Source organism: Schistocerca nitens, chromosome 7 (assembly GCF_023898315.1).
Source record: "Schistocerca nitens isolate TAMUIC-IGC-003100 chromosome 7, iqSchNite1.1, whole genome shotgun sequence".
Lineage (NCBI taxonomy): Eukaryota > Metazoa > Arthropoda > Insecta > Orthoptera > Acrididae > Schistocerca > Schistocerca nitens.
This window is the reverse complement of record NC_064620.1, coordinates 328,614,645-328,636,384: the sequence shown is the minus strand read 5'-3', so window position 1 is coordinate 328,636,384 and position 21,740 is coordinate 328,614,645. Positions and strand designations below refer to the sequence as shown.

General features: G+C 38.9%; 1 protein-coding gene across 1 annotated transcript in view; it reads right to left on the bottom strand.

Moving 5' to 3' along the window:
* The window catches only part of LOC126194648 (leucine-rich PPR motif-containing protein, mitochondrial), a 194,171-nt gene extending 172,766 nt beyond the window's left edge, over nucleotides 1–21,405 (bottom strand). The window contains exons 1-2 of the mRNA XM_049932831.1: nucleotides 21,185–21,405; nucleotides 7,198–7,346 (exon numbers count right to left, since the gene is read on the bottom strand). Of these exons, the coding sequence (XP_049788788.1) occupies nucleotides 7,198–7,346; nucleotides 21,185–21,324 (289 nt within the window). The 5' untranslated portion in view covers nucleotides 21,325–21,405. The remainder of the gene's footprint in view (nucleotides 1–7,197; nucleotides 7,347–21,184) is intronic.
* Between the last annotated feature and the right edge of the window lie 335 nt (nucleotides 21,406–21,740).

The window sequence follows — 21,740 nt, the reverse complement described above, 5'->3', positions numbered from 1 at the left end:
GATGAAGCTAATGCTACAGGTGTACTTCCAGAAGCCAAAAGAAGGAAAGCATTACGAGATGGAGCAGAAAGTGGTAAGTTATCTACAAAAAAATATAAATGTAAGTGGTATTAATGTCAACAAATGTACACAAACACTAGTGAACCAGGGAAGAGCAACGAACATTATGTTGCAGAATGTCTAGCAAATAAGACAGCGCCCCAGGTGTTTGAAGATTTTTTTTTTCTGAGAAACTAATTGATACTATTATTGAAAAAAGCTAAATCTATGCTTGCCAACACAACAAAATAAATTTTCTGCTAACCAAAGAAGAACTAAAATCATTTATTGGCACACTACTTCTGAGTGGTTATCATAAGCTTCCCCATCAGAATATGTACTGGGAACAGGCTCCTGATGTCGGTGTTCCTTTAGTCTTCAACTCCATGTGAAGAAATAGGTTTCGGGAAATAAAGAGATTCATTCATCTCAATGACAACTCCAAAATAGACAGAAACGACAAGATGTACAAACTGAGGTTGTATTTTGAAATGCTGAAGAAGAAACTTGGTAAATTTGGCGTATTTCATTCAGAACTCTCAATTGATGAAATGATGGTACATTATTATGGCAAACATTCAGCTAAAATGTTTCTGAGGGGAAAGCCTATCAAATTTACATATAAAATTTGGTGTCTTACAAGTTCCAATGGCTTTCTTTATAATTTTTCGCCATACTGTGGCAAGACTGACAACAAACAGGAGCCTTTAGGTGCAAGGGTAATAAATGGGCTAACCAGCATGATTCCAGAATCAGAATATCCGAATTATAAGGTTTTCTTTGACAACTTTTTCACCAGTGTTGACACACTGATCACACTCGGAAAGAGTAAAATGAAAGCTATAGGAACAATAAGAGAGATCCGAACTAATGCATGTCCTTTGATTGACTCGAAAAGAATGGCAAAATAAAAGGAACGAGGATTTTATGACTACATGTTTGACAAAGAGAACAAAGTTCTGGTTGTGAAATGGAGTGACAACAAACCAGTATGTGTAGCGACAAATTAGAGTACTATTACTCCTCTGAATTCTACTAAAAGAAATATCTGTTACAATGCCACATCTCACTGAAGAATACAATGCCCATATGGGTGGCGTAGATATACTGGACAGGCAGATATCACTTTACAGGACGAGGATAAGGTCATAGAAATGGTGGTGGCCATTATTCACACAGATGATAGATATCTGTGTAGTAAACGCATAGCGTGCATACCAAATTGCTAACTCTAATGAGAAGCTCTCACTTTTGGATGTCCGACGGAGAACAGTGACGTTCTACCTTTCAAAGAAAACAGGATCAGTACCAAAACGCAGAGGACCACAAGGAAGCAAACTGATGGGAGGACGAGTGAGCACAGATGTACGACTAGATCCAGGAAATCATTTCATTGTGCCAAGTAAAACACAGAAGAGATGTACTTACTGCAAGAAAAAAAACAACAAAAATTTGTGATAGGTGCAATGTTGGTGTACACGACAAGTGTTTTGCTTCATTTCATACTGAATAGACATTCAATATAATAGAGGGAAATATTCCACGTGGGAAAAATATATTTAAAAACAAAGATGATGTAAATTACCAAACGAAAGCGTTGGTATGTTGATAGACACACAAACAAACACAAACACACACACATTCAGCTTTCGCAACCCACGGTTGCTTCATCAGGAAAGAGGGAAGGAGAGGGAAAGACGAAAGGATGTGGGTTTTAAGGGAGAGTGTAAGGAGTCATTCCAATCCCGTGAGCGGAAAGACTTTTCAATAATATTAAAACATTCTTTATTTATTGTTTGTGTTGTTTCTTACAATATTATGCATGGAGAATAAGGTTGTGAATTTGGATAGCGCATTTGGCCTATGTCCCAAAAATGGGACGGTCTGTAGTTTTTGTTCTAATAAACTGAAAATTTTCAAAACAACTTTTTAGCCAATTAATCACTCAATGTAACGTATTTATGTAGATAAGTTTCCAAAAAATGGTCCGATAGCGTTTTGGCCAGTAATGGGTTAAGGAATGTTTCGCATAGGTCTGTTTCAAATTTTCGAAGGTCTCGCTAGCAGATTCCCTAAGTTCAACACAAAACCTGATGGCATAACGTTGCTCTAAATTCTGTGCTCCATCCTCATAAGACACAACAAAAACACAGCTTCACTGATGGCACTCTCCAAAATCATGTCATGGCTGTACAGAGCTGAAACTTGGACTGAGCATCTGGAAGGAATGAACACACTGGTTTACAGAAGTAAAACAACACTGAGTTGCCAGATCGCTTGCAATGTTGTCACTCTCATTACTTTTCTCACACACCTCGTAGATCACACATAGCATTAAGGAACATAAAAGATTCTCCTTTTGTTTACAACCAAATTGATGACAGTTTAGTTTCCACATTTTATATGGACATAAGTGTACCAGCTTTAATATTATGAGTAGTAGTAATAAATGTGTTGGTTAACAATCAAGTGTTATTTTGACTGGTTAATATATGGCTATTATGAACAAATTTCAGATTACAACTGGAAGTTCAACAAGTCCTCATGCAGATGAAATATTAAGATTCAAAAGTCAATCTGCAGATTTTAACAAAATCTGGCAATAAACAGTTCACCTAGAAAACTTGGGAGGGAAACACAAAGAAAGGAAGAATCCTGTCAGTAGTTCCTTTGTCTATACTCCCTGTACATCGTGTTTCTCCCTCTCCGAGGCTTGGAATAGTTTACCTCTCCTCCTCTGGATCTCTTTCTATTTCCTCTGCTTCTGCTACTGATAAAAAAAAGCCATACAAAATTGAAGTCTTTTAAAAAATATATATAACAACCTATATGCCTATCATCGCCAATACAGTAAAACCAGTTTTAACAGTCAGTAAATAAACCCTCTACTTGTCTCTCGGTAATAACAACAATAATAAAACAATAATTATGACTATTACAATTATGGTTTTTAAATTTGTACATGTTTTATTGTATAGCAATGAATTTATTTTGCCTGATTAATTCAATATGAGAGAGAGTGTGAGAGAGAGAGAGAGAGAGAGAGAGAGAGAGAGAGAGAGAGAGAGAGAGAGAGAGAGAGACAGATATTGAAGTGGGCACCCAAAAATGTTCTACACATTACAAAAGGACCAACAGTGAATACCAATATCTGGGATGATACGATAATCAACTTTGCTGAAGTCTCAGAACTCCTGGGCATCAGTTTTGAATCAGCAGTCTGCCCTCCCCCCCCCCCCCCCCCCCCCCCCCCCTCCTCCTCTCCCATACACCATGGACCTTTCCCTGATGGAGTGTTTTGCAGGCCTCAGTGAGGGGCCAAAATAACCTGTGATTCCTCAAGACGGTGAGCAGCATTTTCAGTAGCTGCAGGGTCAGCAATCTGGATGACTGACTGATCCAATCTTGTAACACTAGTCAACATGCTCTTGCTGTGCAGGTACTGTGAACAACGAAGCAAGGGGAAGCTAGTGCCATTATTATTATTATTATTATTTTCTGAAGCATGCAGTTCCACAACAAGGCTTAATCATGATGGTATCCTCTTGGGAAAAATATTCTCAAGCTAAAATTGTACTGCATTTGGATCGCAAGGGAGAGACTGCTCAGGAGTATATAGTCATCAGGAGAAACAAGACATATTCCATGGCTCAGAGAACGGAGGAGAATTTAAAAATGGAAATGAGGAAATTGAATAAATCATGTCTCAAAATGATATATGCATTCAACAGTATAGATTACAGTGGAACTGCCGGCCGCGGTGGTCTAACGGCTCTAGGCGCTCAGTCCGGAACCGCGCGACTGCTACGGTCGCAGGTTCGAATCCTGCCTCGGGCATGGATGTGTGTGATGTCCTTAGGTTAGTTAGGTTTAAGTAGTTCTAAGTTCTAGGGGACTGATGACCACAGATGTTAAGCCCCATAGTGCTCAGAGCCATTAAAGTGAAACTAGCAATGTTCTGGGACACAAAAGGACTGATCCTGGCCGAGAACCATCCAAAAAGTTAAATTACAAATGGTGCACATTTTTATGTCTCCTGGCAAGATAAACTGACAGTCACGATTCATAAAAAAGTGACAAGGACGACTAAGGGTGTGCTTGTACTTCCCATTAACACCAGTTCTGTGAAACCAGGCCGTTTGGTCCTGCTAAGGAGACCTCTGCATTGGATTAGATTACAAAAGCAATGTCTTGTTCACATGCTACTTTGTTAAAACTGGCTACATGTTTCAGCCTTACAACCATCACAAGATCTAAAATCACAGCAGTGACAAATAGGCACATAGTCAAGTATGTGATGTTATAGTTTTTAATAAAGCAGCATGTGAACAAGACAATGACCTTTATAATCTAACACCAGTTTGCACACAGCAACAGCCACAATAAACACTGTGCACATGCTTGGCTCTGAATTGTTTTCCCATGCTCTTTACAACCCTAATCCGACACCACTGCATTAATATATCTTTTCTCATTTGAAGGACATGCTAAATGGTTAATAGATCAGGGGTGGAACAGTGAAATTTGTTGAAACTGGTCGCAGTTTATATCAATGACCCGACAGACAATATCAATAGTAACCTCAGAAACTTCACACTTTTAGCATATGATACACTTACCTATAATGAAATACTAGCCTATTAACATGAATGAGTCACAAATGGAGTCAGTAAACTCACATAGATACCTAGGGGCGACGCACCCTGATAGCCATGCAAGTTAGCACACTGATTTCGGGATTCAGGGAGACACGATGGCCCTCAAACATATCTGCCTGACAGATTAACAACGAGGGTCGGTGTGCTGACCACACTGGATGTGGTTTGTAAGCAGTTTCCCACAGCCGACTACACGAATACTGGGCTGGTAAGCACACTCTGTCTCAGTTACACTATTTGCAGATATTTTGAAAATGTTCTTACACCTTCACATGGCATAACACTAGACGCAAACACAAATTCTGTCTCAGAGTGGATGAGGTGGCAGAAGGAGGAGCATCTGGCCACCTATTACCATGAATAATGCCAAATCAAGAATAACATGCCTAAGCTTTGATAACACGGGATAAGGCCACGAAAAAAAAGAAAAGATACAAATATCTGGGGGTATAACAATTTGTAAGGATATCTATATCAACATGATCTCTCTGCAATTCACAATTAAGTGTGTGGCAGAGGGTTCATCAAACCACTTTCCAGCTATATCTTTACTGTTCCACTCCGTAACAGCATTGAGAAAAACAAAACATTTAAATTTTTCTGTGCAAGCTCTCATTTATCTTATTTTATTATCATGATTATTTTTCCATATGTAGGTGGGTGCTATCAAAATATGGAATGGAGTGATTGCCTACGCCCAGTCACAGGTATAGCAGATGGCACACTTCCGTTAAGTAGCAGGATACTGGGATGGAACAGTCAGTCCACAAAGGGGACTGCTTATAAATCACCTGTGTCCCCAACCACAGAATATTGCTAAAGTATGCAGGACCCATACCTAATAGGACTAACAGGGAATATTGAACGTACACAAGCCACTTTCTTCATTGATCGGATACAGAAGCTAACTGCATGGGAGCTAAAGGGTATTATCTTGTGAGGGATATGTAAAAAAGCAAAGTGTATTTCTTCTTCCTTGTGTGGAAGCAGATGCATGATGTCATGTAAAAACTGCCATTATTTTTAGGCATGGTACTATAATATTTCCATTTTCTTATTTACTGTGTGATGCTAATATTTCAACTCGTTCATTCATGTATCAATCTTGTGATGTCAAGGATGCATACAATAGGAAGATATGATACTGAAGTAACGTGACAGGATTTTTCAGAAGATCTTCCTTCCAAATTAAGCAGTCACATATTTCAATTATATAGACTACCATTTTACATAATTACCATTTTGTTAACTTATTATAAATGGGAAATGAGCACCGTTTAGCTCATTACACTATATAAAGTCCATGTATTTCCTTAAGTACGCACAGAATAAATAAAGGAAACTAAATAAAGATGTTCATGGGTCAAACAACAGTACACGGTGAACAATTTTTTGCTTTCCTCCACTTAGTATAATTATCCTATTCTCCTCCACCAGCTAGTTTCTAAATTTACATGCATCCAGAACCCTATGCAGTTTTTATCATTTTAGTTCCACTGTAGTATCTGCTACGCAGTTGACTGCTGCTGCTGTGCTCGACTGTCAAGTCCCTGCCAACCAGTGATGCTCAAGTGTTTAATGGTGTAGTGTCATGTGTACATGATAATAAGTGAATCACAACTGTCAACCAGCTTCTGTGTCAGCTGCCAGAGGCACTGTGTTCTCTAAAAAGTTTTTACATCTCTGTGTATTGTTTATTCCTCGCTATGACTTTTTATATGTTTTGTATGTTCCTTTCTTGATTCTGTCACTCCAGGTTACAGTAGTAACTGCTTAATGACTTCCTCTTGAGTATTTGTACATTCAAGAATGATTTACTTCAGAGAATATGCTCAGAGGACCAGTCAACAGACAGTAATAACTGCTATGCTCCCTGTTCACCTTGTTCGCTGAATACAGTTACTGCAATAAAGTATTTTGATCCAGTAAACTTCTAGTCTCAGTACGTTCACATTTTGCAAAGGTCAGACAGCACAAATTGAGCTGCACCTGACACCATTATTATCTTAATCAGTCTATATACTCATAATCAAATAGATTCTTAATAGATTATAAATGTGGGAGCAAATCAAATAAAACTTGATATTTTCAATTGCAGTGTCATGTGGTGAACAGACTGGTGAATGTCTTTCGATTGATAATGACTGAAAAAGGGGGGGGGGGGGGGGTTGTCAAGAACTGTGCGATTTACCTTACTCAGAAGCACCTAACAACTGAAACAAAAGAACACTTGCAACTTGGAAAATGGCAAAAAAAAAAAGAAATTTCAAATCAAGAGATTATGTTTGAAAGGAGGCATGTATTGGCTAGTTTGGGGAATGTGTGTGTGTGTGTGTGTGTGTGTGTGTGTGTGTTTTTTTTTTTTTTACGGATTTCACAAATTTGCAATTTTCAGGATTATATTAACATGTGATCATTGGAGGATGTAATCAAACATTTATTATGTAAGATACCATTATTATAATAGAAATATCAATCATAACAAGGACTTGTCTCATACGAGCATGTCGTAGGTCTCCCAGTACGTCCTCCAGCTCTTTCCTTGTAATTCTTCCGGTCCTGCGGACATCCTGATCAAGTCTTCGTAAACTACGGTCCAAGTTCACCTCTTGATTCTCACGTGTCTGACCAACTTGTGTTGCTAAGACTCTGTAAAAATGAAAACAAAAAAATTACAAATATTTAACAGAACTTTACTACAGTGGAAATTCCATAATGGAAACAGAAAATGATGAACAACAACCACTCACCTTGGACATACGATTGGTGCATACAGATACACTTAATAGATGAATACACTACATTAATTTTGAGTTTTTTCTACCTTATACTATGAACAGAGTGAAATTTATTGCAGTTGTCTGATCTGAGGAGCCCTAACAGTTATTTTACTACTTATAATAAACTGTGCATGTTTGACAACAGAGGGGTGTGAAGGTTTTCTTAAAGCTAGCTGTATCTAGTGTTTCAAAAGGACCACCTGCCAATACAAATTAAGAGGAAAAGAAATTACGAGAACGAGGGAACAGAAATCTCTTTCTTGGAATAAGGTACACTAAATTGAGAGTTGTAATGGACAAAATTCTGTACTAATAAAAAAAAACATTTTAAACTTTAAAAATCATTAAAATTTAATTTTAGTACATACCTCTAACAAATAATACCTGATCGCTGACTTCATACAAATGATGGCGATTTTTTATAATTTTCTGTAAAAGTACTTTTACATGAGCAACTTTTTTGCACTGGTACCAATAAATTGATTAATTAGAGCTTAGGATGACAGGAAAGTGGCCTCACAATTGATTGGTTGCAGGGTTCAGGAAATAAATAGAAAGGCAATCAGTCCTCTTTCATGGAATTGTCCTTGTGGAGTTATTAACATCAGCCAGAAATCTGATCAAATTGTTACAGTGCAGTAGTAGAAGCAAAACTGAGGCACTGAAAGCAATACTGATGCCAGATACAAGAAATAACTGTGTGTGAAAGAGAGGGAGGGAAGAGAGAGAGAGAGAGAGAGAGAGAGAGAGAGAGAGAGAGAGAGAGAGGAAAAATGGTCCACCAGGCCTCATCTGCAGCAGTTGGCACTCCCATCTCCCCCCCCCCCCCGCCCCCTTAGCACTTCCCTCCCCTGGTAATGGAATAAATAAGTCCTCTAGCGGGTGGTGACGAGGTACATAATACTAAAAGTCAAAAAACATAATGAACGCCAGTTGCACCAAGAACTGTAAAATGAAATGAGAAAAATAATCAAGTCGGTAGGTGGGACAGTGCAGTCGAGTGTCACCCGAGGCTCAGCCTTCAGCAGATGTCCTTCCCAAACCCATCTCATCTGATATAATTAAAGTGTGACACATGCGAATAAAGCCCACTACCTTGAAATAAACAGAAAAAACTGTTCAATTATTTTTCATGATCAGCTAAAATCAAGGATAAGGAATCCTTTTGTTTTACATTCCCCAGTGTGCTTTTTGAAGGAGCACTCTAAATAAACTAAAATAGTGTGTGGCACAAAAAAAGGCTAAGCACATCTAAAAGTAATTAAAAACAGTGCAAAAGAGTGATTGTGTAGGAGGTAGGGTTGAGAGTCTTTAGCTCAGCATGCAGCTGAAGCCACCCCAACCACCCCATCCCAAAAGCAGTTTCAAACATTAGATCTGAGAATAAGTCACTTCGTCAGACAAAGCAAAGAACCAGTTCAACTGTCCATACATCACCTGCCAAACCTAGAGGCAAAGAATAGAGAAGACCTGGATTGGCATAGAGTACTTGCAGAATTGGACATTCCATCTGGCTGAGACTACTGTCAGTACAGCTCCACAACCACAATGTATAGGTAGTTCATTACATATGATAAAAATATGGACTAATCCAGCATTATAGATGTGGAGATGACAAGGGGCAATGGATTTCTTCCGGAAGGAACAGAAGGATAGAGACAGGCAGCGGACGTCTCATTGACAAGAGAGGAGTAGAGGTCTTACTTGCTTGTGCAACACACACTTGGGATCATCAACGTGAATGTTGGGTGAGCAATCACTTATCTAGCCATACGGTCATACAGTTCACTCCACAGGATAGTCACGTGACTCATGACCAAAAGAAAGACAACTTAGCAGCAAGTATGACTACGGTCAGAGAGAATACCGTGAATAATAGATACCTTAGGGTGACATAAGGGTCATTACATGTCAAATCATCCACAAATTTTGTGTGACTAAAGTTTAGAAATCCCTACGACAGATCTGAAAATTGTCCATAATTTTTGCAGTAGAATATTGATCTCAACCCCCCCCCCCCCCCCCCTCCAAATGAAAGAAGATACTGCGGTCTTTGAAAGCCACTTACTAACAGAGACATTGATTTCTTTTGTCTTACATTGCTTGTTTTTATGAAGATGATATAAAACCACTGCCTACAAATCAATTCATTTTTCTCCAATTTGCCACCTTTGAAATTTGTTCTAACTTTTACAGGATCATTAGGAATCAATGTAGACACCATAGGGGGAAAAAAAACTGTTTTGGAGAAATAAAAGACAATACCAAAAATGCCTCAATAAAAAACGGTTGACTGCAGTAAACAGTTTGTGGGTTCAATAAAATCAATTTTCATTCATACCCTGATAGTAATAACTGTGGTTTTTACATAATGTTACTAACTGCTGACTTAAAAATTTTTAGCTGCCAAAACTTTTCAGTTTCACTTAATAATTTCTCACACAAGTGCTTCTGCAATGTATGTTCTGAAAGACAAAGATTCCTGATTTTTTGTGGTTTCTATCAGTTTACTGACATAAATGAAATATAAACAGTGATGTACATAAAGTTATCTACATTTTGAAAATATTGGAAATATTTCCTTGTTGTGAAAACGTTTCACTGGGAGAAAAAATTTACCAACAGTAGACACTGATCAATGATCAACAATAACACTAATAATAAAAATGCACTCCAGTTATGAAGTATAGGAGATTTTTTATGGTCATGTTGATTAATCAGATTTCTGCCAATAATTCACGTCTTTCCTGCATGATATTTCAACTGCGTGACTCACAGTCTTCTTCAAGTACTCTCCGATACTGATTCCAGTGTGGAACGAGTCCGGTATTTACGCCTACATTGTGTCAGGCGTGCCCTCTGCGGTCCGCACTGCGCCTGGTGCTCTGTCCGCAATGTGTGCCGACTGCTGAGGGAACGCCTGACACAATGTAGGCATAAATACTGGACTCGTTCCCCACTGGAATCAGTATCGGACAGCACCTGAAGAAGACTGCGAGTCACACAGTTAAAATACCGTGCAGGAAAGACGCGAATTACTGGCAAAAACCCGATTAATCAACCTGACACTGCCTCGCTGGGAAAGCCTGAAGAATTACATTAGAAGACTCTACGGGCAGGATATGCACGTAAGTATTAGAAAGCTGGACAAGCTTCGACAAAGGATGGGAAGACTGTTCAGTTCTCGCTGTTTCATGCTGCGATTCCGAGAAGATGACGTGGTTCCAGTCTTCGCTAGAATTAAACATCACATCACATCCAGAGCGGCCAACAGAACTGGAGAAGGATGGACTACTCCCTTTCCTAGATGTACTAGTTAAGAGGAAGGGAGATGGTAACTTCAGTCGTGGTGTTTACCACAAACCCACTCACACCAACTTGTACCTGCAAGCTAGCAGCTGCCACCACCCGGCACAGAAAAACGGTGTACTCAGAACACTGGTTCATCAGGCACGAACTCTGTCAGATCCGGATAATTTGGTGATAGAGATAGACACTCTTCTCAAAATGTTCCAAAGGCAATGCACCCTGTTCCCCCACCAGCAGTTCCTGAAGAGATACAAGAAGAAACGCAGAAGGTTGTACATTTGCCATATGTTGGGACACTATCTGCCAAAATCAGCAGAATTCTCCTCAAACATAACATTAGAAGCGTGCTACATCCACCAACCAAGATTAAGGCTCTGCTAAGGAGTGAGAAGGAAGACCTGCATCTACAAAACCAGGTGTTTACCACTTGCCATGTGAATGTGGTATGGCATACATCGGCCAGATGGCCAAGACCATCGACATCAGGTGCAAAGGACACCAAGGGCACACCAGACTGAGACAGCCAACCAAGTCAGCGATTGCCAAGAATTGTTTAGAACTCAATCATTCTATGAAGTATAATGATGCCACGATTTTAACACAAACAAGATACTGGGACAGTGTCATCAAAGAATCTATTCAGATTAAGGTCGAGGAGAATCTCATTAGCCGGGACACCGGTTCCCAGCTGTGCTCGGCTTGGAACCCAGCACTCGATCTTCTGAAGACACAATGTACGCAACATCCACACCCCAAGGGACAGAAGTATAAAGGTGGAATTAGAGATAACAATTCAGTACATGTAACAAAGGACGTACGTGACATGGTGCCTCAGATACCAGACACATTACCTGAGGACTTTCTTACGAGTCTCGAGCGACAATCTGAACATAATCAGCCTGAAAATAACACTGCAGCCTCCCCTGGGGGGCAAGAACCTTGAACAGAACGCCTAACACGGCACACCACGGTAACAGAATGTCCTAATTCATAGAAGGTCTCAAATGACTACAACTGGAAGATAAAATATCTAGTGCAGCTTGGATGCCATTCAGAACTTAATTCAGCTATATTGACAACGGGTAATAACCAAAAAGTACGCACACAGCATTCGGGACAGCTGCGGCTATAAGAAAATGCTACAGCCATTGCTATTGGTCGGCGCAAACTGCGGGCAGAGTGCCAGGCATGGCGCGAACCGCAGAGGGAATGCTTAGCACAACATAGGCATATTGGACAGTAACTGAAGAAGACTGCGAGTCACGCAGTTGAAATATCGTGCAGGAAAGACGTGAATTACCGGCAGAAACCTGATTAATCAACATGACAATGCCTCGCCGGAAAAGCTTAAAGAATTAGATATTTTATTGTTTTAAATTTACAATTTTATCGTATGCCATTTATTCTCATTAGGTTAGCAACATTCCCCTGCTGTTATAAACATTCTTTGTCCTGTGAAAGTAATCAATGCTCATAATGTCCCTATACATTAGTGAGTCTATGGATAGTCTTGAGCAGTATTGTACGAATATGTAATTTTCCACCTTTCAAAGCTTTTATTAACAGACTGAAAAAATACTGGCATATTATTTTACTAAATTAAGACTATAATACTCATGTCTAGGTTAAATAATTGAAGGCTGCTGAAGCAGAGAATGTTCTCAGAGATGTTACATTGCACATTAATGTGATGCTTCCCCGACAACTAATTCTGAGCTAAATGAAGAAGAGCAGGGGTAATTATTATGGTGATCTTTGACATTAGATCAAGTGTACTTATGTTCTAAACACAAAGGAATACATTTACTAAGACTCTCACTAAACGAAAAGTGATTTGTTGGCCCTTTCAAAAAAAAAAAAAAAAAAAAAAAAAAAAAGAGAGAGAGAGAGAGAGAGAGAGAGAGAGAGAGAGAGAGAGAGAGAGAGAGAGAGCTATGTCCAACTTGCAGAAGGATGGTTACAGAATATAAGGAAATGAAGTAATTTCTTCAGAGGATACCAGTGGAACTGGAGACATTACGAGGGGACTTTGAAAAGTCCATGCAAAAATAAAAACTACTTACGTGTTTGGGGTAAACCTTCTTTAATTTTCGTCATAGTCTCCTTTTGGATTTATACATTTCGTCCAACACTGTGCTAATTTGTTCATCCCTTCCGAATAATAGGAATTGTCCAAGTCTGCAAAATAGCTATTACTTGCTGCAATCACCTCCTCGTTTGAATAAAATCATTGTCCTGCCAGGCATTTCTTCAAATTGGGAAACAAATAGTAGTCCGAGGGAGCCAAGTCTGGAGAATAGGGGGGATGTGAAACGAGTTGGAATCATATTTCCATTAATTTTGTGACAACTGCTGAGGTGCGTGCTGGTGCATTGTCGTGATGGAAAAGGACTTTTTTGCAGTTCAATTGCCAGCATTTTTCTTGCAGCTCGGTTTTCAAATGGTCCAATAACGATGAATAATATGCACCTGTAATAGTTTTACCCTTTTCCAGGTAGTCACCATAACCTTTCCATCCGAAGGAATCGGCTTCGCCTTTTTTGGTGCAGATTCTCCCTTGGTAACCCATTGTTTAGATTGTTGTTTGGTCTCACGAGTATAGTAATGTATCCATGTTTCATCCACAGTGACGAAACGACGCATAAAGTCCTGCGGATTCTTCCTGAACAGCTGCAAACCAGCCTTGCAACACTTCACACAATTCCGTTTTTGGTCAAGAGTGAGCAATCGCGGAACCCACCTTGCGGATAGCTTTCTCATGTCCAAATGTTTATGCCAAATATTATGTAGATGTTCATTCGAGATGCCTACGGCACTAGCAATCTCACGCACCTTAACTCTTCTGCCATCCATCACCATATCATGGATTTTATCAATGATTTCTAGAGTCATAACCTCAACAGGGCGTCCAGAATGTTCAGCATCACTTGTGCCCATAAGTCCACTCCGAAAATTTTGAGACCACTTATAAACTGTTCTAATCAAAGGTGCAGAGTCACCGTAATGTTTATCAATCTTCTCTTTAGTCTCCTGAGGTGTATTGCCTTTCATAAGCTAATGTTTAATCACCACACGAAATTCTTTATCGCCCATTTTTTGACAATCACTCAACTTCCTTGATTCACACGAATGCCAAACACAAAGAAATAGACCAATATGACTGAAACTTGTTGTGCATTCTTTCCAAAGAGGCTATTAACTAAAGATAACCTCAATACATGCCAGTGGTGCTATCTCAAGGACTTTGCATGGACTTTTCAAACGCCCCTCGTACTATCCAGCCTCAAAAAAAAAAAAAAAAAAAAAGGCACAAGTTTAACAAATTTGGGACTGTCTCCAGCTAAACATATACTGGAATCTGCAACAGAGCCATTACAAAACAAATATTCATGTTATACGATGTTGAATTAAGAAATACGAGCAAGAAAACTATGAACATGAACAGTTAGTAATCCATTTTGACAAATTAATGGGACAAATGAAAGAGAAACTGAAACATTCCAATAATCCAGCAAATAGTCAACTTTTGACTCTTGTGCCAGAGGCTTGTGCTCAACAACAAGTATGTGAAATGTTGCAAGTCTCTGAAAATTTGGTACGTCAGACAATTTCTTTAAAAAAAAGAGAGAGAGAGAGAGAGAATTTTATCACTGCCTCGACAGAAAAGAGCAAATATATTACCAATATTACCAGAGGAAACAGCTGACAGAGTAACAAATTTCTATTTGTATGATAAAAACTCTTGAATAATGTCAGGAAAGAAAAACAAAATGAGTGGCAGGAAAAATGTAAATGAACAGGTCGAAACAGTGTGTACTAGCAGGAGCATCTGGTACTCATTTCTGTTTATGTGTGCACCATTCATCAAAATGTTCAGTTGCTACTACATACCATTAATCTTTCTTTAACTATTATTATCTAAATGGGAGCAATAACTTGCAGCATTAATCACAGAACCTGTATGCTTCATCTCTGTGACAAACATTCTCCTACATCCCTCCTTCAGGAATATTTGTAAAATCAGATATAAGATTTTGAGCCTGACAAAAAGAGTTTAATACAGCCAGTGGGTTTCAATGGATAGGATGCACTTGGTTCCGTTACAAATTTGTTAACTGCTGGTAAAGAAGCCAGAGAAACTTGCACCTCATTCCTTAATTGCAAAATCTCAGTGCAATTATTTGAAAAGGTGGAAAGAAAATCTTCGAGTTCTTTAATGTTGATGGACTTCAATGAAAATTTCCGTTTTGTTGTGTAAGACTAAGCACAGGGTTATCCCTGGAATACTGGCAGTTGTAGTCTTCACACAGTTTATGTACTATATGAAAGACCACTGTCTGCAATCTAAAAGCCTCTGAATTATTGCTGTTGATTTAGAGCATGATGTGGCCATGGTTCAACAGATGCACAACACTGTATTGCAGCTCTTGAAACAAGACGGTGAACTGCCTGTAAGTACTGAATATTTCAGGTGGGTGTGCTGCCTGGCAGACACACTGCAAGAATGTTTTTGAATATATGTAATCACCATTCATCATTTGCTTTGGGCCTTTGTCCCACTTCAACACAGGGTCAGCCTAGTTACTATGGAATTGGCGATTTTAGTGTCAGAGGGTGGCTCAATGCCATTCCTGTTGCCAATTTTGAATATATGCAATCATGAACATAAAATCAAAATTAAATGCACATGGTCATTTATTGCGACTAGCAATGGTAATTCTCCCGGTGATAGAATTGATGACACTTTGAACAGACTTGTTACAAAAGCAAGTCTGCAAAGACCGTTTCAGGGACAAATATTTCGTGCCGTGCGAGTTTTTCAATGCTGTCAAGAAAACCTGAAACAAATGTCAGTTTTCTTCACCTCAAACCAAGAGCTAGATGAGGTTTGTAGTTGTCTTTCTGCACATTTTTACCTGCAAGAACTGTTCCTGGAACTAGATCCATGCACCAATTCTTAGCAGTTTCACCAACTCAGATTGGAGCCAAACACTTATGCTGTGATTCCTGTTTCAGTGTCATTTTTGATTTCTCTCAAAGTGAGTTGTTAATGGCTGAAGCTCATTGCTATGGTGCTTGTGTGTGTGTGTGTGTTGTCTGATTCCTTCTGGTATCTAGATATTGTTTTGAAAGTGAATGATGTGGAAAGTGATACAACAGTTAGATTTACGCATCCACATGGGTCATCATCCATTTACTGTTCTGAAAATGACACTTATATTCCATTCTCCCACACTTTATGTCAGGTAGAAATCAGCACAATGACTGAATGTACGTTAAGTCAAGTCTCTTCTAAATTGGTGGAAGCAAAATGGTTCTTATTTAACAGTAAAATGAATTTTCAATGAGACACATTACAGATCACTGTGTTGCTAAATGGTTTGAGGTTTTAATGTAAAACTGACCAACAGTTTACTTATAATATGCCTAATCATTGCACTGATATGTAAGATGAAACTGATTGCCTGCAGTGATTTGATTATGATGAATGACATATCTGAACAATATGTATGAAGGGCTTAGATACTGATAAGCCACATTTTTGATATATAATATGATTTTTGGTATATATATCAAAACAGGCAATCACAACTTACAATGCACTCTCCTGAAACAATTTACATTTTGTGCCATGTCATTATCTTTCACGAAGCACTTCATATTATAGTTTAATTTTTTTTTATTTATCCCGTTAAAAAGACAAAATTTAGATCTACATCTACATCTACATCCATACTCCGCAAGCCACCTGACGGTGTGTGGCGGAGGGTACCCTGAGTACCTCTATCGGTTCTCCCTTCTATTCCAGTCTCGTATAATTCGTGGAAAGAAGGATTGTCGGTATGCTTCTGTGTGGGCTCTAATCTCTCTGATTTTATCCTCATGGTCTCTTCGCGAGATATACGTAGGAGGGAGCAATATACTGCTTGACTCTTCGGTGAAGGTATTTCTCGAAACTTTAACAAAAGCCCGTACCGAGTTACTGAGCGTCTCTCCCGCAGAGTCTTCCACTGGAGTTTATCTATCATCTCTGTAACGCTTTCGCGATTACTAAATGATCCTGTAACTAAGCGCACTGCTCTCCGTTGGGTCTTCTCTATCTCTTCTATCAACCCTATCTGGTACGGATCCCACACTGCTGAGCAGTATTCAAGCAGTGGGCGAACAAGCGTACTGTAACCTACTTCCTTTGTTTTCGGATTGCATTTCCTTAGGATTCTTCCAATGAATCTCAGTCTGGCATCTGCTTTACCGACGATCAACTTTATATGATCATTCCATTTTAAATCACTCCTAATGCGTACTCCCAGATAATTTATGGAATTAACTGCTTCCAGGTGCTGACCTGCTATTTTGTAGCTAAATGATAAGGGATCTATCTTTCTATGTATTCGCAGCACATTACACTTGTCTACATTGAGATTTAATTGCCATTCCCTGCACCATGCGTCCGAAGACACTCTTCTGTTTGCTGTTGCACTTCTTTGTTAGAAACAGAGGTTCTGATTTGTTTGTTCTATTTTCAATCTTCTAAATAGAATATTATAGCCTCTCATTTCTCCATCTTCAGTTTTTTTCTGTAAGATGTGCACTGTTTGTGGAACATGTACAAAAATTGTTACATTTCATAAGGGGGAACTTTGAAGGAAAAAAAAATTTTTTTTTTCTTTTGAAAAATAAATTAAATAAAAATAACCACATTTATATTATACCAATAATTTTTACTTTCTATTACATCTCAGCTTATGACAAACCTACAATGCATGTTCCATAATTTTAGAATAATTTATATCGAAACTGGTCATTTTAAATTAGTTTCTGAATTTTCAAATGAATTGTGCAGCACATTACACTTGATTTCTTTACTATGAATATAATTAAGATGCTATTATAAAAACTGGAAAAAATCAATGACATTACATATCAAACAAGTGTACAAAGTTTTAACATGATACCTCACACATGAGTGCCACGACCTGGATGATTTGACATGGAATGACCAAAAAGTAACACCCAGTAATAGCCTGCGGACTGCTCACTCAGCCACTGCAAATAAATGAGTGGTCGAGAGAGGTCTGTTAAATAAAACATAGAGCTCTGTTAACAGCTATCAGATGTTTGGAGAGTAGGAGATGAGGTACTGGTGGTATGAAACCTGTAAGGGAGTACTATGAGGCATGCTAGCTCAGTCAACCTTTGCCTGCAAAAGGTAAAGGTCTCAGATTCGAGTCCGAATTTGGCACACAGTTTCAATCTGCCAGCAAGTTTCATGAAAGCTAGGTCTGCTGTAAAAACACTAAGTGTTTCCAGGAACAATACTGTCCCTGAAAATAATTATATAGGGTTTCAGAGCTGCCAATGTAATTGATGGTAAATCCTTATACTTCTGAAGAACCGAGGGGAACAGACACGGAGAGGTCAAACTTAAGAAAAATTTTAATATTAACCAAGGAGTGCATGGGAATACACAGGGAGCACATTATAAAGGGGATAGGTGGAGGTCCCAGTAGAAGGTCGCAAAGTGCATTCCAACTGGGAAACACACCTGAGGGCACTGTATGAAAAATGAATTTCAAAACTCAGATGATAAGGAAACTATCATATGGCAAGTGTGTATGTGTGCAAGAGCTGGTACTGCCTGAACTGAAGAGGAAATATCCCCACTTTGGCAAGCAAACTGTCTATAGGCCTAGTCCGGCAGCTTGTTACTCCACAATGATATTCTGGATCCAGGATGCTGAAGGGGTGGTTGCGCTGTAAACATAGCCTGGTTGGTACAGACTGTGCTACATTAAATACAGAGTATAGTAGCATGATCCACACCGTAAGAAATGCAGGCTAGTAGGCAGTAAGGTCTCGTATCCAGCTATAATCTGTACAGCAAGATGGGAGCTAGCACAGCTGCCAATATTTGACAATGAAGTGCAGTGGGCCAGCAACTGGTGGGGCAGGGTGACAGACCATCCCCTTCCACCATTTGGCAGCCAGGGCTACAGAGCCTAACAATGCCATACGATTCATTGCAGCATTTTATTTCTCATATGCCAACAGTGTTTGGCTCCTTAAACAAACACACACGAACAAACTTTCAACCTTAACAAGGTACAGCACAATGCACAAATGTTACGTATAACATATTGAATGAAGACATTACTTTTATTTTTAGAGAGGGAGAACAGAAACCCCAAGCTCACCTGATTCATCATCTCTCATGACACCCACAAAAGCTCAAATAACTCTGCTGCAGTGGTCCCCATACCACGATATTTTGTATGGATTCATCTCTTATGCCTTCTTCTATGTTCAACATTGCAACCTCTTTCAGCTTGTGGTTCCGACATTCTTCCAATCGCCTGGCATTTTTTGTCTGACAGCGCACTTACCAGCCTCTCTATCCCTGGGAATGTAGGTTTTATTTCACTTCACGACATCTGCTTCTATTTGAACCCAGACAAGTTTCACAGCATCATAATGGCAAGCACTACAATGGAAGACGTATAACTTTGTGATCATGGTTCTCTGGTAACATATCAATTGCAAAAGTGTCATCTGTGGCTTGTATCATTTCGTGTCAGTCAAGACCACAACCTCGAATATGGGAGGGACAGGGAATTCAGCCGTCACCTCTTCAAGGGGCCCATTCTGAAATCTGTCTTAAGCAAAGTAGGGAAACAACAGAAAACTTATATCTGGACAGTTAGATATAGATCTGAAGCATCATCCTTCTGAATACAATATAGTAAGTTAACCATTGTGTTAACTCACCTGGGAGAAAGGGCCCATTAAGTAGGTTGAAACCACTACTTGGAAAGGTTTTCTGAACATAGAGGAATGTACGAGACGAGAGTCGGCTTTGAACAGCAACACAGTAAACATTACAGCGACTACTATATAGCGTGATGTTATTTCTGCGATTTTATCAAACGGGCTAAACTACAGATCAGTCTGGCACCACAAGCACATTTATTTAGTTTCACACTTATTAGCTTCACCAACTCACAAATTGTTACCTTCCAACCTAACTTATACCTCAGACAAAGCCATAAATCAGTCTGCCATCACAACCAGTTTTTTATGCTTTTACATTCATCGAGGACAGCTTCACCAACTAACAACAAAAATGTGAATATATGCATCAAATCATGTTTAACAGCAGCCATTAACATTACGTCACTGCCCAAAGCCAACAACACATATCAAACATTTCTTTTGGGATGGTTTTGTTTCTATGCGAGGTTTGAATACTGTTTCTTAAGCTTAACAGTTTAATGTATGCTGATCATTGGTTGTTTTAGTTGCTGGTGAATCTTACATGTTGTATGACTGAGGTCTATGAAACAACCAAGTCCCATAGACCACAACTATACAACCCAGATGATTCACCAGCAGTTAATGTAAACTGCATAGTGTAAACAAATGTGGCATGTGTATGTTGTCAATTAGTATGAGGGCACAGAATGGTAAAAGCCTACTTTTACGAGGTGGATATTATTTACTGACAGTGTCTTACCATCAGTCAAATTCTGGTGAAGGACAAGTGAAATAGCTGCTGCAACAAAATCAAAACTTCTCCGATCAGCAATAAAAATTAAATTTTACAGATCACCTGCAAGCATATATTTCTACTTAACAAGCCACTGGAAAAGAAAACTTCTGATATTCATCATCATAATACACAACAAATGATTCATACTACTACGGAGAAGGTGGAAGAGTAATGCAGAAACTCACTGTGATCATAAATATCACTGTAAAATGTAATTGCACATCTGATACAGACTCACCAGAATAAGAAGTAGAAATCACGTAGTGGCAGTCAAAACTCAAAAAACCCGAAAGATTCGGCACCAAAATTCATTCGGGCAAGAAGTGTTACAAACAAAAAGTTTAGTGGCTGCCTTAAGTGAGTATAAAAATGGAAGCAAAATACAGTAACGAAAATGATGTAAACGCAAAGGATGGTTACTTTCATATTTAATGTTTTCCAAACACTGGACAGAAACATGGCCAATGCAAACTGTTTAGTAATGTGGTACCATTAGTTTTCTTAGTAACTCATATGTGTGCGCATACATTTACAACAGCAACAGTTAAGTGCTTATTGCCAAAATATTTGATGAGTTTGATATAAACACCAACGAGTACATGTAACTATTAGTCATAGAGGATGGGGGCTTACGACTTTTAAATGTGCGATACCCAAAAATTTATTGAACAAAGACAGGTTTTAATAAAGTGTACGTTTTATAAATTATGTTGATTTCATATACATCAATCCATTCCTTTAAGCAGAGAGATTCATCTAAATCTACATTATACATAAAAGATAATCAAGAAATTTCACATTTTCTGACATATTCCTCTAGACATTGTGCATCATGTAAACATGTTACATGCCTTGCGAACTGGCTGTTGATGTAGTAGTTCACGGTGCTGGAACTTTGTGTGCCATCTTTTCTAACGTGTTTCAGAGGCAAGCCTCGCACGGCACTGGTAAAACACCGAGCAAAACGTGCAGATCTCAACAAAGTAGTCATCCTCAACAATGCTTACAAAAAAAAGTCCCTACAACTCACGCCGGCTTTCGGCAACCACATTAACACAACATAACTCATCGAATATCGATTGTTTGGAACGACATTGGATCGATAAGAGGAAGGATCGATACCTATATAAATCGGAAAAAAGTCGGATAATCATCAAGATTAGTTGACTGACTATCTTTCTCCAGTTTTCAAACCACGGATGTCATGTCGGCCGTGGTTAAACAGCCAAACTAAGTACTAGTTCAGTTTGTGCACTATAGCACTGCCAGACCTCTTGCTCACTTCAGTTTTTTTTCATCTATTGAGATAGGAGCAACCTCAGTCTCTTCTCAACATCACCGCAGTGGTTTTTTGTATTGAGTCCTGTTTCACCCACGTATTTTTGTAGTCAGCTCAAAAAAATGAAA